Source organism: Eleutherodactylus coqui, chromosome 6 (assembly GCF_035609145.1).
Source record: "Eleutherodactylus coqui strain aEleCoq1 chromosome 6, aEleCoq1.hap1, whole genome shotgun sequence".
Lineage (NCBI taxonomy): Eukaryota > Metazoa > Chordata > Amphibia > Anura > Eleutherodactylidae > Eleutherodactylus > Eleutherodactylus coqui.
Window position 1 is genome coordinate 211311936 of NC_089842.1, and position 18525 is coordinate 211330460.

At 44.8% G+C, this 18525-nt stretch overlaps 1 protein-coding gene across 10 annotated transcripts in view; it reads left to right on the forward strand.

Annotated features, from left to right (window-relative positions):
• GPHN (gephyrin) overlaps nt 1-6691 on the forward strand; it is a 399070-nt gene extending 392379 nt beyond the window's left edge. For 9 of the 10 annotated variants that reach the window (XM_066608689.1, XM_066608687.1, XM_066608686.1 and 6 more), the window contains 3 exons: nt 1280-1383; nt 3657-3753; nt 5686-6691. In XM_066608689.1, coding sequence (XP_066464786.1) covers nt 1280-1383; nt 3657-3753; nt 5686-5819 — 335 coding nt within the window. In that variant the 3' untranslated portion in view covers nt 5820-6691. The other variant, XM_066608691.1, reaches the window with a different exon arrangement.
• Nucleotides 6692-18525: the final 11834 nt, after the last annotated feature.

Here is an 18525-nt window from a genome sequence, read left to right on the forward strand (position 1 = left end):
ACAGGCCCCAGATACACATGAGGCATTTCTTGTCTTTTATTAGAGTACTAGTTATTAGTATTATTTACAGTACCAATGTTTCTGGTGATGCAATGTGCCACTTTATAATACAGTGAATGACATCATCCCATGTAACTCACTGAAGGACCTGTGATAACTGTTGGAGTTGGTCAAAATATTGAAGGACCTGTGATGACATCACAGTCATGGTGATCAGATGTGGAGCTTAGAGCTCCAGTGATTCAGCTGCTCGCTAAGGTGAAATCGTGGCTGGGATGAAAGACCTGTGATGACGTCATCATCATGTGATCAGGGGCGGAGCATGTAACTCATTCACTCACGGACAAGTGATTGTTAGTACTTTGACTAGTAATTATTAGGAAATTATAGTACCAGTGTTTCCGGTGGCGCAATGCAACACACAGCTCTGCTATATGCACGTCACGCACATAAAGCTCTGCAACATGCATGTCACATACGGCTCTGCCAAATGTACATCACATACAGCTCTGCTACATGCATTTTTCATCCCATACAAAAGGGATCACAACCACCACAGCAGAGTCCTGCACACACTGATCACCCCCTAGTCATGTGACCCCGGATTCCTCCCACACAGGTGACTGATCACATGACAATGATGTCATCACAGTTGCTATAAGCACACAGCTGCTTGCGGCTCTGCAGGTTTTAAATTAAGTTCAGAGCCCTGGTGCCTGATCACAGGACGGTGGCATCTTCACTTGTAACTCACGCAGTCGCTCACTTACAGACAGGTGGTCATTAGTATTCCATAGCAACTGAGGCCATAGCGAATGTAGTCTGCCCGTAATCTGCATAGGGATGAAGGATCTGTGATGACGTCACCATCATTGATCAGGGGCAGAGCGTGTAACTCACTCAGGATGAAGGACCTCTGATGAGGTCACTGTCATGTGATCAGGGACGGAGCATGTAACTCACGGACAGACGGGTGGTCGTTAGTATTTTGATTATGTTTTTTCAATCAACATATGTAATGCTTAATAAATTAACCCATACAAGGGAAAGCATTGGTTTTACTAGTCGCGCTATGGTCTTGAAGGGGTCCAGCTCGAAAAAGGCCTTATTGATCAGAACTTACCGTGCATTCACAAGGTTAAAGGAAAAAATCTATTTCTACATCTTACAAAATCAAATGTGGATTCTGGAGTAAAAGCCTGAACGTGTTACACATAATTTACGTTGTTTACTACCTGCCTTCTCCTGATTAATGGTATTTGTCTTCCATTCACTCTAGGCAACCCTGTGTCAGCAGTAGTTACCTGTAATCTTTTTGTCGTACCAGCACTAAGAAAGATGCAGGGAATCCTGGATCCAAGACCTACAATCATCAAAGCCAGGGTATTTATACCGCCCATGTTATATGGAGAGCGGAATTCGTATCTGCCGTTCCATCGCTATTTATTGCAGTCACCCCTATTAGGAAATGTTATACACCTCTAAAACAGTGTGTGTTTCATGTCCAAGTGTCTAGTGAGGCGGCTCTATACACGTACAAAGGGTCTTTATTTTGAGAATTTACCATATAAAGCAGTTATATGACTTAACATCAACATGAATGTCTCTGTATATGAAGACACAAAATAGCTGCTCAATTTCCATTACTTTGCCGCTGTTTGAAAACTTATATTGTTTTTGTTTTATAAGTAAATGTTAAAGTGACCCTCCAGTTTTTGGGACAAAATTCTGCAATGGAACCGGCGGAGGAACGGGGTGTGTGTGTGTGTGTGTTTTTGTGTGTGTGTGTGTATATTATCTGCAGTTGTTCTTCTCTGCCGTCTCTCGAATTTGCAGTTCCAGGTCATCTTTTCGGGCATTCAAGATGGCCGATGCAGTCTTCAGTCTAGCTAATCTCCACAGTGCATTGGTAGTCTTAGACTAACGATGCATTATACCTGTTCGCTGATTTGACAGAGCTTGTTCATGTCATCGACAATGGACAATCAGAGCAGTACATTAGGTAGTTAGAAAATAGCTGTAGCCATTTTGGACAGGTGGAGCCACGGCCTGAAACTGGCAGATTGGGAGGCGTGGCATAGAAGAACAAGTGCAGGTAATTTACCCTCCATTTCGTTAGGTACGAAGACAGAATTTTGAAGGGTTACTTTAAGGGGGATTTTCAATGATGGGATGTTCTTTTCAGTTTTCATCCATCCCAACGGTGGGGATATGACTGCTGGGACCCCCACTGTTCCTGAGACTGGGGGACCTGTGTCCCGCTTATTTCACAGTTCAGCATACATCGTCTCGCTTCTGCAGTGAAGCAGGGAATGGAGCTGCTGGTCACACAGAACAGGCTCATTCCTCTCAAAGGTGCAGGCAGATAGCCGAGTGCTGTGCTGTGTTTGCCTATATGTCTGACCTATTGAAATGAATGGAGTAGTGCCACTCCATTCATTTCAACGGGGCAGACAGAAATAGCCGAGTGCTGTGCTCGACTATTATTGTCTGCTTCATTCATTTCAAAGGGGCAAACAGCCAAGCACAGCAATCGGACGATCCCACTGATCTATCAGTTTTCACTGGATGGGTGAAAACTGAAAAAAATGTCCCATCGCCCGGAATACCGCTTTAAGGAAAAACTCCAGGTAAATGTGTATTCCCTATTAAGGAATTATGAGTTAACCCTTTCCAATCCACTGTCTGACAGCTTCCGACATTCTGATTGAAGCCTGAAGACGTCCGACAGGGTATTCTTACTGTATATTGTCGGCTGCTCCGCCATCAGAGCCTCTTAGGTACACCACATACTGCAGTACTGGTATAATGACCAGAAAGAAAAAGCCTCATAGGAATCCAAAATTAGATTAGAAGAGGGCGTTGAGGGTCCCTATCTCCTGACGAGTGGAGAGCAGTTAGAAAGAATGTCTCCTGCTCTGGAGGACTTGACCTGTCCTGCATTACACAGACATCTTACTCATTTCAATGGGCTGTGTATAATGCTCAATTTCACCATGGCTTATTTTTGTGCTTGAAGAAACTAGTAATTTAATTGGTATGCAAGCAGAACACCAGCTCCACTTGTACGGAGTTAGATCCTGTATTATTCTCCAGAGCTGCATTCCCAATTCTTCAGGTTTCATTGCCAAAATACCCTATGATTTATTACTGGATGTATGTCTGGATATATATTGGCATATTTGGGAAATGTGATTTTCACATCAGGCACTGAATAGTTCCACTGCATCATAGGAGTGCAATGGGGACCAGCAGAATTATGGGCACAGCTCTTGATTATAATGCAGACTGTAAGTCATGATCAGTACAAGATAAGTAATGCTATATATTTACAAAGTCCTCTTTAGACCATTCCTTTTTGTTAGAATGGACCCTCATAAAAATAAGCTTATCCTAGTTTGTCCAACTGCTGGACCCCCAGCAAACCACTGTAATCTATGAGGGAAAAGACAGCAAGGGGAACTTCTACACTTGTCCATTGCTATCAGTGGCATGTCTGTGTAATACATGGATGTGTCTGGTTTTTCAGATGCTCCTAGCTGCCGCTCTTCACTCTCGTAGATGGTATTTAAAGGTGGACAGATCATTGAAATACAACAAGAAAAATAGGTGAATATGACTGAATATAGGAGAACATTTTCTTTTCTGTCTTGCAGTTATCTTGTGATGTAAAGTTGGATCCTCGCCCAGAGTACCATCGCTGCATACTTACGTGGCATCACCAAGAGCCACTGCCTTGGGCACAAAGTACAGGTCTGTATTGATTACATATAACTGGACACTTCTATCAGTTAGGTTGTACTGGATATTTTAATAACATTGCCATCAACTTGATAATGTAACTAGCAGATCTCACACAGTCAGAAAGTGTCATGGCGGGGTGCCCACCCCTACGACTTCTAACAAAAAAAAACTGCATAACCGGTAATGGAAACCGCCATTTTCTTTTCTTAGGGTAGCTTTTCACAGGATGACTGTCGGGTACGTAAGCGTTCGAAAGCCATTCCAGCAACTAAGACTTCTGTACTTTCACACAGGAGTGATAGTCGTTCAGTTAATTGAGGCGAAGCGCGCTGGAGATCTCTTCCGGCTGTCAACCTCCGTTTCCTGTGAACAAACAGTTGTTCAATGAGAACTCACTAGTTGCTTTGTTACACTTAGCCGAAACAAAATGACTAATGAGCAATTTCTCGCTCAATCGGATCCTGCGTTATTGCACAGAACAACTATCAATCAAAATTGCTAGTTCGAACGATTTTTCAGCCAATAGTTGGCACAGGTGAAGCCACCCTTAGGCTCCTTTTAGACTTGTGTAAAGGTTGATTTCTATTAGCCCTGCCAGGAAGAAGAGGGATTTGAATGGAAATATGCTGGTGGATGATTCGCTATAAAGCAAAAAGAATTTATCATATCAGTCATGGAAGAAGTAAAAAAAAAACTGACCAAATGGTGGCAAGAACCATTTTTAGGAAAGGTTCCTATAGCTTGCTTGTATGGTAAAGCGTTAACAGTCGATGTGGCAAAACATTGCAAAAAGAACAGGCGTGGTATATAATATGGTGTAAAAATATATTGTGATGAAATGGAAATCCGTTGGCTCTATTCTATATTATATCATCAGGATATCTGAAAATCCTTTAGCTGGAAACCTGACCTTGATTGCCAAACAGACATTACTCAACCCATCACCACAATAGATGACCACTAAGGGTCCCACTACCTACATCAAGAAAGTCGGAGGAGTCAACTTGAATTATACACAGTATATTGTACCTTACATTGTTTAAGTTTTTACTTTATGTTCCTAAGGACCAAAAAAATGGATGCCAGGTTTTGAAAATCCTTTTATAGTTCCCATAAATATAGAATCGTGGATTTGGAAGAGACCTCCATGGTCATCCGGTCCAACTCCTTGCTCAATGCAGGATCACTAAATCATACCAGACAGATGTCTGTCCAGCCTCTGTTTGAAGACTTCCATTGAAGTAGAACTCACCACCTCCCGTGGTAACCTGTTCCACTCATTGATCACCCTGACTGTCGAATTTCTAATTTGTGTCTCCTCCCTTTCACTTTCATCCCATTGCTTCTAGTCTTTCCTTGTGCAGATGAGAATAGGGCTGATCTCTCTGCACTGTGACAACCCATCAGATATTTGTAGACCGCTATTAAGTCTCCTCTCAGCCTTCACTTTTGCAAGCTAACCGTACCTAACAGGACATGGTTTGCAGACCACTCACTATTCTGGTAGCTCTTCTCTGAACTTAATCCAGTTTGTCTGTTTTTTTTAAAAAATTGGGGTGCCCAGAACTGGACACAGTATTCCAGCTGAGGTCTGACTAAGGAAGAGTAGAGGGAGATAATTACCTCATATGATCTAGACTCTATGCTTCTCTTAATACATCACAGAATTGTGTTTTTCATTTTTGCTGCTACGTCACAGTGTTGACTCATGTTCAGTCTGTGATCTATTAGTATAGTCAACTACTTCCTCCAGACCCTAAAGACGAATAACCCATCACACTAGAAGGTTAATCATTAGCCACTAGGTAGAGTAAGCTGATTAATGAACCAGTCTTTACATTACGTCGACTGATCCAGACACCAAGAACTCCCATATAGGAAATATCCATTGTCATCTTGTCTTACGAGGAGTGTGCTAACGTCTATGTCTTCTCCACGCAGGTAATCAGATGAGCAGTCGCCTGATGAGTATGCGCAGTGCCAATGGACTGTTGATGCTACCTCCAAAGACAGAGCAGTATGTGGAACTTCACAAGGGAGAGGTGGTGGACGTCATGGTCATCGGAAGGCTATGATGACAAACGCAAGAGAGAAGCATTGATGCATGTCCACATATCATTGACTGTATCCTGTAATATGCAACGGCACAGCTAGTTTTTATGATTTGGATAAAGTTGATCAGTGTAGTCAACATCTTGAACTAAATTTCAAAAACTGACTTTGAGGAGAAAAACTGAAAAAAAAATCTTTTTTTTCCAAAAAAAAACCTTATAAAAAAAACTCTTATAAAACCTTATTCTGATTATATCAAGGCAACTTTTCCTTCATTGCAATTGCTTTGTGTGTTAAAATGCTAGGTCTAATAGCAGTAGCTTTTAGTAGACAGCAGTAGATGCCTGCAAAAGTTGTGTTTCTCTCATCCTTAAAGTACAAATACTTAAGCTCTTAACCAAGGCTGTCTGCTTACTTTATACTAGCTTAGATGACACTGCTGTTTCCCTTATCAGTATGCTTCATAACCGCTTCACAAGAGAGCTCTGCTTGTTCTTTATCTTGTATAACGTGTTGATGTGCACAGTGCCAAAAGCCAAGTGGTTGCATCTGGATCCAGACTCCCATCTTCTTAACAAGGAGGAGAGACGTCCTGGCAATCACTCCGCTCAGTACTATTGGGCAGTAACTGAATACCTTTTCTTTGAAAAAAAATTGCTTCCTTAAGTGCTGACAGCCTTTTTAACCAATACATTTAAAAAATGTACAGAAAAAAAAATCAAAAACTGATCTTGTACAGATTACAGTGTACCAGCATTCATGTGGAGAAAAAGAAGCAAAGAAAATACTGAAGAACTCTGTACCATAACATTTTCTGTAATGATATTGAAACAAGATGAATTAAATCCTTGACCATTATTTAAAAAAAATAATAATAAAATCTGTTCTTCTTTTGTCCTATGTTTCCTGACTTTAAAAAAGTGGAGTAGAGAATGTACAGCGCTGCTCCATCTCCGCAATGATGAGTTTCTTTTTACTTTTATTGCTTTACTTTTTCTGTTGTTTTCGGCGAGTACTTTTTTGATGAACTTTTATAAAGTTTCCTCGTAACGATGGAAGTAAAGTTATTCAGTTTGTTGTTGCCAAATCCTATGACCAACGATATAGTTAGAAAAAACACATGGATGCCATTGTATGCTGGTTTTGAAGATACAAAAATACAGTCAGGCTCTAGATGATACATATTTTCTATGGAGGATGCGCCTTTTATTATTAGGAGGATGTGCGTTGGTCCAATCATATTCTGTGGTAGTGTATATGCATAATTCTTGGATTCTGCTCTTGACTTATAATTTTATTGTTTTATTGTTATTGTTTTTAGTACTGTACAAAAAAAAATGTATCCAGATGTATCCCATAAAGACATATATACTTTTGGTGTATGTTGGTAGGTAAAAGTAAAGTCCCCTGGTGCAAGCACAGAGTCATGACTGACTCCTAGGGCCACGTCACGTCATGATGTTTTCTTGGCAGACCGTTTTTGCCGTGTGGTTTGCCATTGCCTTCCCCAATGTTCATACCCATACACATTAAACTTAAGTTGATGAAAACGGACAATATCAACCAAAATCCTCATTCATAAGGTGAAATTTAACAATCAACAATTGTTTCATCTGACCAATCGCATACACTCATCTAGTCAGATAGTTGACTGCACTGTGGTGTAAGCTGGGTGCTAGAATAGGAGTTCCATCGGATATATGTAAGTAAGAACTCTGCATTATATGGTGCCATACACGTGACCGATGTCTTCTCCTTCGTGCAATTCAGCTAATCCTTTGTAATGATATTTGATTACCAGTAACAATTGTGTTTGAAAAGGGTCCAAATATGTGAGTGGAATGAAATGTTACTGACTTAGGATTGCCTGTCTAATGAAACCCTCACATCTACAATTGTATGTTGGAGTACAGAGCTCTTTCTTAGACATACAGACCTTGTCTGGAAATCTTTGTCCAAGGGTGAGGCAAAAGATTCGAAGAATCATCCACAAAAGATCATTAGTCTGTCGCCAAGTGTCATTGAACTAGTATGGCCAGTTTGAACAACTGTGGCAGCCAACACGGACTTACAAACGTATGGCTACATCTGTGAAACAATCATTCACTAGATGAAAATTTAACGACTGATCAACCACCTTCTATACGTCTTTGTACATGAGCTGACAATCTGGCATGAACGATCACATGAACACCCTTTTGCCTGACTTTTGACCTATGTAAAGCTGTACCTGATCCACCATTTAATAAGCAAACATTTGTTCAGCAGCTGGTCGCAACTTTCATGCAGCTGAACAAAATCATCATCGCCAGATGCAAACCTCATGATGTCAACAAGGGATGTGGTGCCCACAGCAATGATTCTCTATGTGGGACAAACGATTAGTCCTGCAGAAGGTTTGAATCAGCTTATGTAAAGGCTTGGTATACAAGTGCCAATGATTTGGTGCTTGGCTACCGGAGCAAATTGCTCCATGTAAAATGAACTTAAAGGGCCTCTTTCTTCACCTGTTGGCCCCATGAACTATATAATGGGCCTCAAAGATAAAGGGATGGGGGATCAGGTAAGATGCTTTTCCCCCAGTCGTCTCCACGACAGCACCAACTGAGATTGCCTCCTCCTGGTAGGACAGGAACATACTGAGAGGTTAAAAGCTCCCCCCCTTCCCCACTTTCCTCAGTGTCTTCCTGTCCTGCCAGGAGGCAGGATCGCTGAGAGGAGCTGGTGGAGAAGCCAGCGAAAGTATACAGGCGGATCGGAAGGCAGTGGCTCACCCTGTCATCCCTTCGCAGCCAGACGACTCCCGGGACGCCACATCAGGGTGGTAACCCCCGGGCCAGGTTCCTCCCGCGGCGGCCCATGGGGGGTTCAAAGCGGGAGCCTCAGTCCCCCTCGTCCTCCGGCAGAAATTACAGCGCGGCGCTCCAGGAAGCCCTTTGACGGCAGGGGGCGGGGCGCCGCATCTCACGTCCAGCGCGATGACGTCATCGCGTCTGCATTAGGAGCGGAGGGGGCGGGGCTTAGCGCAGGAGCGCGAAATTCAATTAGGAACCTGAGAGAAGCCAGAACACCAGCACTACAGGTCGCAGGGTGTCTGCAGCACTGGTATAAAGATGAGTGCTCCAGCCCCAGAGACAGCTGAAACCTCAGCCTCAGCGGCCGTAAGTAGCCAGTGCGGCACAAATACAATGCAAATATCCAGTATGTTGTATATGGAAAAATTGCATGTTTACCCGCAAAAATGCTTGGTTTGTCAGGGGGATAAAAAAGACATCCCCCCCAGAACAAAACTGCGAAAATGCGTGGAATGCGGGACGAGACTGCCAGCCACGTACCAGAGGCCTCTATGCAAGGCATGCGTGGCTAGGCTAGTCAGAGAGGAATCGGGGGGATTCCTGGATGACGTTAGGAAGCTGGTGAAGGAGGAGGTGCGATCAGCTCTAACGTCACTGCCGGCACCGCCAGCAAAACGCCAGAAAAAGGCGTATGTTCCCGAGGAGCCTTCTGATTCCGAGAATTCCATCGGATCAGAGCAAGAGGAACAGGCGGCCGAGGAGTCCTCAGAGGAGGAGGACTACAGGAAATATTTGTTCCATCAAGACGAGTTGACGGAATTAATTAAATCAGTCAGGGCTACATTAAAAATGGAACAGCCCAGAGAGCCACGGACTCTTCAGGATGAAATATTCAGTGGACTTGGGGAGAGGCGTAAACATACCTTCCCGGTCCACAAAAACATCTCTAAAATAATTCAGAGAGAGTGGAGTAGACCAGACGCAGGTTCCTTCTCCGCTCGAGGCGTAAAAAGGAGATACCCCTTGGAAGAGGAAGCTTGCGCAAGCTGGGACGAAATACCTAAAGTAGACGTCCCGGTGGCCAAGGTAGCCAAGAGGACGACTCTCCCCTTTGAGGATGCCGCACAGCTAAAAGACCCCATGGATCGCAAGGCAGAGGGACTCCTAAAGAAATCATGGGAGGCAGCGGCAAACATCCTTAGGCCAGGGATCGCAGCCACTTGCGTGGCGCGGACCCTGGGGGTATGGTTAGAGCAGTTGGAACTACACCTGACCAACAAAACACCAAGAGATCAGATCCTTAACTCCCTTCCCATCTTGCGCATGGCAACTAACTTCCTAGCGGACGCCGCGGCCGAGACCGTCAAGCTCTCAGCAAAGGCCACAGCCCGCTCTAACTCAGCCAGAAGGGTGTTATGGCTGAGATCATGGTCAGGCGACCTGGCCTCGAAAAACAAATTGTGTGCCCTCCCATTCTACGGCCAATTTCTATTCGGACCGGACCTAGACAAAATTCTAGAAAAGGCGGCCGACAGGAAAAAAGGGTTCCCTGAGGAAAAGCCACAGAGAGCGAAGACCTTTTCCCGGGCCCCAATGCAGCAGCCCGAGGCCTACCGAGGCAAGGGCAAGACAGGCCGCTGGAGTTACCCCAAGGGGGGCAGAGGAAGGAATATCCTCTTCAACCCCCACCAGGGGGAGCCGATGCAGAGACCCTGACGCCATCCCCGTAGGGGCAAGGCTGGGGAGCTTTGCGGATCAATGGGCCGCAATCTGCGGGGGCCCATGGATCCCAAAAATCCTACAGCACGGATACCGGATAGAGCTAGTGTCCATCCCCAGAAGGAAATTTATTACCACGCGAGCCCCAAAAAAACAGCTACATTTACTAAGGCAGAGCGTGCGCGACTTGCAACGGTTAAACGCAATATCTCCCGTACCGCGAAACGAGGAAACCCAGGGCTATTATTCCAGGCTCTTTCTAGTAAAAAAACCCGGAGGGAAACACCGGACGATAATAAATCGGAAAGGCCTGAACACCTGCGTCCGATACAGGAGATTCAAAATGGAAACCATCTCCTCCACAATAAAGTTGATCCCCAGAGGAGCCTACATGGCGTCCATCGACCTAAAGGACGCTTATTTTCACATCCCGATCCACAAGGATTCCCAGAAATACCTGCGGTTCGCAGTGGACACGGGCAGAAGAATAGAGCACCACCAATTCAGATGCTTGCCCTTCGGGATATCCTCAGCCCCCAGAATCTTTACCAAGATTATGGCGGAGGTAGCCGCTGACTTGAGAGAAAAATCGATTCTAGTAGTACCCTACCTGGACGATGTTCTATTAATAGCAGAGTCCAAAAAACTCCTAACAAAACACCTGGAGACAGTACTAGAACTTCTCCAATCGTTGCGATGGATTATAAACTGGGAAAAATCCAGCCTAGATCCCGACAAGCAGAAGACGTTTCTGGGAATAACTCTCGACTCAGAATCGCAATGCTCCTACCTACCCGAGGAGAGAATACAAAAAAACCGCAGAATAGTCAAAACTTTCCTACGAAGACGATTCTGCACAATTCGGGAGGCAATGTCTCTCCTAGGGAGCTTGACATCATGCATCCCAGGAGTAGCATGGGCCCAGGCCCACACCAGAGCCCTGCAGGCCGTAGTCCTATCCTCATGGGACAAAAGGCAGTCCTCGTTAGGGGCAAGGATGTACATCCCAAACGGGGCAAAAACATCCCTGCGTTGGTGGACATCCCCAGAGAACCTGCGGAGAGGGGTTCACTGGCTACAAAGCCCAGCCATCCACATCACAACAGACGCAAGCGCTTGTGGATGGGGAGCGCATGTGGGGAACCAATTCTTTCAGGGTCCCTGGCCCCAGAGGATAAAAGAACAGTCCTCAAATTTCAGAGAACTACAGGCAGTTTGGCAGGTTCTACAGCAGTTGGGCAACTCGCTACAGAACCAACACATAAAAATACTGTCAGACAATGTCACCGCGGTCGCTCACATACGACACCAAGGGGGCACAAGATCTCCCCCACTGCAAAGCATCGCACAGAAAATCTTTCACTGGGCGGAGGGCCGGATCCTCTCGATCACGGCAACCCACTTGAAGGGTACACTAAACGAAAAAGCAGACTTCCTCAGCAGGAAGCAAATAGACCCAGGAGAGTGGTCCCTCTCCCCAGAGGCATTCAGAATCCTAACCAACCGGTGGGGGACCCCACAGTTGGACCTCTTCGCAACCAGGGAGAACACAAAAGTAGGCAACTTTTTCTCCCTCCGGCCAGGAGATCGCCCGATAGCGGTAGACGCCCTAGGCCAGGACTGGGGTCAAGGACTGGCTTACGCCTTTCCTCCCATACCACTAATTCCCAGGGTCTTACAGCACTTCAGAACCCAGGGATGCACGCTAATCCTGGTGACCCCCTTCTGGCCGAAAAGAAGCTGGTTCGGTCTTCTGACAACACTGAGCGTCCAGGACCCAGTCACCTTCCCTACCTGGACAGATCTTCTATCGCAGGGGCCACTGAACCACCCCGGCCTAGACAAACTCCATTTAACGGCATGGCTCTTGAAGAATCCTCGCTAAGAAAGAAAGGATTCTCAGAGAAAGTAGTAGAAACCCTAATGTCCAGTAGGAAAAAGACGACCCACCTGATCTACCAGAAGGTCTGGAGAAGGTTTTCCTCATGGAGACAGGGAAGGGATCGCGGGGATTCTATCCCCGACACTCCGCTAATCTTAGAATTCCTGCAGGAGTGCTTAGAGATGGGCCTCTCCCCGAGCACCCTAAAAGTCCAGGTTTCAGCCCTTAGCGCCATCTGCGACACAAAATTCGCAGACGACAGATGGGTCCACAGGTTCCTAACAGCAGCAGCTAGACTACGCCCTAGGCCCATAAACCTGTTCCCAGACTGGAACCTTAATTGGGTTCTAGGGGCCATGGCAGCGGTACCATTCGAACCGATCGAGGCGCTACCTATAAGGATGCTTACAATCAAGACCATCTTCCTAGTAGCCATCACCTCCGCAAGACAGGTTAGCGAACTACAGGCCTTGTCCATCCGCCACCCGTTCATGAAAATCGCAGACACCAAACTAATATTTAAAACAGACCCGGCCTTTATGCCAAAAGTAGTGTCAGATTTTCATAGGTCCCAGGATATAATAATCCCCTCATTCTTCAGTAACCCAAAAAACGAGGAGGAAAGAACCCTAAGGTGCCTGGACGTTAGGAGAGCAGTCCTAACCTACATAGATACAACGAGCCACTGGAGGCGAGACGACAACTTGTTCGTCCAGTTCAGTGGCCCAAATAAGGGTAGCAAAGCAGCAAAAAGGTCCATAGCCAGGTGGATCCGTCTGGCTATCATAGAATCCTATAAGGCCCTCGGGAAGGAGATCCCGTTAGCTCTTAAAGCCCATTCCACAAGGGCAGTAGCGTCCTCATGGGCCGAACACAGTTCAGCCTCGGTCGAGCAAATTTGCAAGGCCGCAGTCTGGAAAAAACCCCACACGTTCACTAAACACTATAGGGTAAAAGTGCAGCAGGACGAGGACATGGCCTTTGGCCGTAAAGTCCTCTCGGCAGCGATCCCACCCTAATAAACTTTAGTTGGTACGTCTCAGTTGGTGCTGTCGTGGAGACGACTGGGGGAAAAAGTGGATTATACCCACCTGATAATCAGGTTTCCAGTAGTCTCCACGACAGCACCCGTACCTTTCCCGCCCTATAAAAGTAAAATAATAAATTTAAAAATAAAAAAACCCCGGTTAGGGGAAGAAATTTAAGTTTAGCTCCTGCCCCGGCAATTCGTTAGAATCCACTGAGGAAAGTGGGGAAGGGGGGGAGCTTTTAACCTCTCAGTATGTTCCTGTCCTACCAGGAGGAGGCAATCTCAGTTGGTGCTGTCGTGGAGACTACTGGAAACCTGATTATCAGGTGGGTATAATCCACTTTTTTATAGCCACCGGGTCCCTGTTCCAGGACTGTGTTTCTGAGAAATTAGTGTTCGCATATATATGGTGACACTCTTCCGAAGGCTGTGTGCGCCCACTCTCCTAAAGAGATAGATGGGAGAGCGTATGCGCACAGCCTTCTGATATGGTCACTGTGTGTGTGTGTGTGCTGATTTCTCAGGGGCCCAGCACTGAAACAGGGGACACTGAGTATAATAAGCAGACCACCGGCCCTCACCTTTGAGCCCCATAACTTAGTTTACAGTTAGTGATGACAGAAGCCCTTCAACTAATGTGAATGGCCACCTTTACTTTAGAAATGCTGTATTATACGCTGTATGATTAGATATTTTTAAACATATTTTGCCATCTATAGTTGCAATGAAAATTGTTCAATCCCATTGCAAGTTTATTTGCCAAATTTACAAACTTTCAGCTGTTTGCAAAAAAGCAGGGGATGAACAATTTAAATAGCTCAATACAACTAACATAACAAGTGTTTTCTCCAAATACAACACAAAATATAATTTTTCATGACTACTGCACTTTTAGAATTATTCACCTTCCTCCCTCAATAAAATCTCTCATGGGAGCACACATTTGCAAATTAGGTGTTGTCTTAAGCACACCTGATGCAACTAATCAAGGGCTTTATTATCTATCTGGACTGGATAGAGGTTTGTGGACGACATTTGACTGCATGTTAGAAATATGGTTAAAGGCCCATTTAGACACAACAATTATCGCTCAAAATTCGCCTTTTGAGCGATAATCGTTATGTTTAACTGCACTGACTTCATGCAGTTTTCGTTAAGCTGTCGCTCAACTTTGTCTTTCAGCATGCTGAAAGACAACAATGAGCCTTATCGGGGATTCACAGCGGGATACAGCTGATACTATTGTTTCAGCTGTATCCCGCTCCCTGCTGACAGGCTGGGTATGAAGAACACAGCTGTCTAGCTGCGTTCGCCATACCCTTCTCGGGTCGTTTGGCTGGATAACAGCCGGGCGCTACATGCAGAAAACAGCTGGATGCAGAAGACAAGCAGGGCCACCCCGCTTGTCTTCTGCATCCTCCGCTCCGAGCGCTCGGCTGTATGACAGACGGGGGCTCCCAGCGGGGAACAGCTGGATGCAGAGAACAAGTGGCTCCCCGCTTGTCATCTGCATCCTCTGCTGGGATCGTAAGGTGATCGCTCAATGTTTGAGCAATCACCTTGTGCTTAAATGACACAACGATTATTGCTGAAAAGTCGCTCTTTTGAGCGATTATTGTTGTGTCTAAATGGGCCTTAACATAGTATGTTAGGCTGAAAGAAGACAATGTCCATCTAGTACAACCTGTTTCCAACCCCCTCTCCCCGGAAAGTGAAGACATCATTGCATAAACAAGGAAAATTATATAAAACGTTAGCAAAGGCACTGACTGTTCCTATACAGTTGGAAGCATAGTTTGCAAGTTTAAAGTTAAAGACACACTGGCTACACTACCTAAATGTGACAGAAAGAGGAAGCTATCACCGGCTGACACCATATTCCTAAACAGGAAGGTGGTCAAATACCCTTGTATAACTGCAAAACACCTGCAGCAAGATTTGGTGGCAGCAGATACTGCGGTTTCAATTTGCACAGGAGTACAGCTCTACTGACCCAAAGCACAAGAAAAGTCAGCTCATGCCTAAAGCCATATAAATAAGCAACAGAAGTTTTGGGATTCTGTTCTGTGGAACGATGAAACAAAAGTGAAACTTTTCAGGCCTGCGGATCAGCGGTATGTTGGGAAGAATAAAGCATATGCTAAAAAGAACCCCCTGCTACAGTGAAGTATGGCCGTGGCTGGGTGATACTCTGGGGATGCTTTGCGTTGTTCTGGCTCTGGAAACCTCCAGTATGTAGAGGGCAAGATGGATTCAATCAAGTATCCAGGGCATCTTAGAAGAAATCATGCCTCTGTGAGGAAGCTGAAGCTTGGATGTCATTGGACCTTTATAATAGGACAATGATCCCAAACATACCTCAAACTCCACCAAGCCGTGGTTTCAGAAGAAGTCCTGGAAGCTTCTGGAGGGGTCTTCACAGTTGCCTGACTTGAACCCCGTAGAAAAAAATCTTTTGCGGGATGTGAAGAAGGCAATTGCAGCATTCAAATCCCAAGAATATTGGTGAGCTGGAGGCCATTGTCCATGAGAAATTAGGTAAGAGTCCTCAGGAACGCTGTCAGAAGCTGCTGTCCGGCTATGCATCACGGTTACAGCAGGTCATAACAGCAAAGAGCTCTAATTAGTACTAAAGACAATTCTCATGAGGGGGTTGAACAATTCTAAGACTGCAGGATTCATTAAAAGTGTCATTTTGTGTTGAATTTGGAGAAGCCCCCTGTTATATTAGTTGCATTGAGATACTTAAATAGTTTTTGTTAGTTTTTTTTTTTTTGCAAAGAGCCGGGAGTTCGTAAATTTAGCAATGAAATGTAATTTGGGGGTGAATAATTTTGATTGCAACTGTATATGATCAAACATGGTATGAATAGAACCCAAGGCAGGAAATAGAATATTTGGGATCACAGTAAGAGGCAATAGAATGATTCTAGGTTAACGTATGTCCAAAGCCTAATTTATTTTCCTTTCCATGAATATTTTGTATGTGGGTGTGTTTGTCGGGGGGAGGGGGGGGGACATAATATATAAGGAACTTCTGCTGCAGCATTGAGGCTCATGAAGGAAAAAAGGAGGTGATTGGTTGGTTAAACTCTTTCCTATTGATGCTATGAAGGTGTTCAAAGCTCTAGTGCATATAACATTTGCAAAAGGGAAGCAGAATAGCCAGAGCAGGCACAAACATATATTCAGTATTTTTATGCACTTGCACGAATGGGAGGGGGGGGGGGGGGAGAGTAGTGGCACCTGATGAGGAGCTCCTTTGTCTTTTGCTCTATGTACACCCATTTGTGTATTCCTATGGTTGAGAAATAAAATCTTGTTCTTTGCCTGGTTAGTGATTCCGATGATGGAATCAAGCATATTGTGTTGGAGTTACTTTTAAAAAATACTATTAATGTCTCAAGAGGACTGCCCTTAAAGGGGTTGTTCAGTTGTCAATTGTTGATGGCCTATTCTTAAGATGAGTGATCAATAGTAGAGAGGCGGGAGGCAAACCCACCGATCAGCTATTCTCTGGGCTGGTGCACTCAGCTGATTTCCGCAGAAGTGTACAGCTCTGTTCCCACTGCAGTAACCCATCTTGGTATTGCATTCATTTAATTGAGAACTTAGCTAGCAATACCAAGCCAGGCCAGTGCAGTTGGAACAGAAATCAGCTTGGTACTTGAGCTCACTGACCCACAAAACAATCGACCGGTGGGAGTCCCTGGCACTAAACCCATCCCGAGAATACGCCATCAATAATTTACCTCTTTAAGCTTGAAGATGGCCATACACATCCATTTACCACCCCATAGAGATGTTATTCAATATCATTCAGTGGGTGAGAGCGACAAGATGCTGTCAAACCAATCTGATCAGCTTCTATGAGGAGGTAAGTTCTAAGCAGGATCATGGTAAGACACTAGATATTGTACTGTATGTCCTGATTTTTCCAAACCATTTGATATTGTGACACATAAATGGTTGGGACATAACATGAGAATGCTTGGTCTGGTGGAAAATGTGTCTTTGGGCTCAGTGATGGAAAACAGTTGTTACTAAAGGCAAGGATTTAAGCCTGAAGAAGAACCCTGCGTTGGTTCGGAAGCTCGCATTAACATCATGTATTTTTGTTAGCCATTAGAGTGTATCATATCTTCAAGATTATGTGGCTTCTCTTGCGGGGAACAATCACATAAAGGCAACCTGGCATGTTGAAAATGTCTTATCTGCATAGCAGCATGTTACAGACCTGAAGCTGCTAAGCCGATTTGGGTGTCCCAGTTAATGTTGTGGCAGGGCTAATTGGTTGGCTTCACCATATCGCTGAGCTGTCAAATACAGGTATTTTAGAGCACTATTTTCTCTGCTGGATGATGGGCTTGTTTCCTGCCATCTGAAATCTTGTTAAGTTCCCCTGATGCTTATTTAAACCAGCACCTCCCCAGGAAAGGTGCTAGTTATAGTCTTGGGACATACCTGTTTCTTGCAGCTAGTGTGCGCTTTTCATTGTCCACTGTCATCTCCTGGCTCATTTTGTTCCTCCAGTCCTGGTTATCGGTCGGAGACTACTTCACTGACACATTCTAGTGAGGATCACCATTTTTGGGCCGGGTGTCTTGCTGCCTGGTAAATGCAGTCTCCTAATAATTTATGTAAAATGTGGACAAAATGCCAGAAGGGCACCACAAGTGTTTGGGGGAAAAGTACCTGAATCATCCAAGAATATCATGGTTGTTTATCAACTCACTTATCTGAAGAATCGACTAGACAGAAGAAGTTCATAGTGCATCAGATTCTTAGGAGGAACTATCTTTATTAATATTAAAAAACGCCACAGTAGCAACTTTATCCAGGAGCTCTAGAACGTCCCTTTACTGTAATTGATTGGAAGGTGGAACATCATCCAGATTTTATAGCTTTCATCATTTGGACTGATAAATCCCAATTCAACTCAGATGGGGTGTTCAACATACGTAATCAACAATTTTTGCGCAAGACAGAACCCAGGCGCCATTAGGGCATGTCACACCCAGCCACACTTCAGCATTAACATCTGGCTAGGCATGTTTGACCAATGCCTAATCAGTTCTGTCCTTTATGAGGAAAGCCTCAACAAAAAACAACATCTGCAGCTCAATCAGCAACATGTTGATAGTCTTATTAGTATTATTGAATAATTACCCCTTGCACAGTTTTGTAGTTCATACTTTTAGCACACCAGTTAGAACCCATTCTAGACTGGGCCACGTCATCCTATGGGCAAAACTGCCTGGCCTGCTTGTCGACCAGATCATATGCCACTCGATGTTCATGTT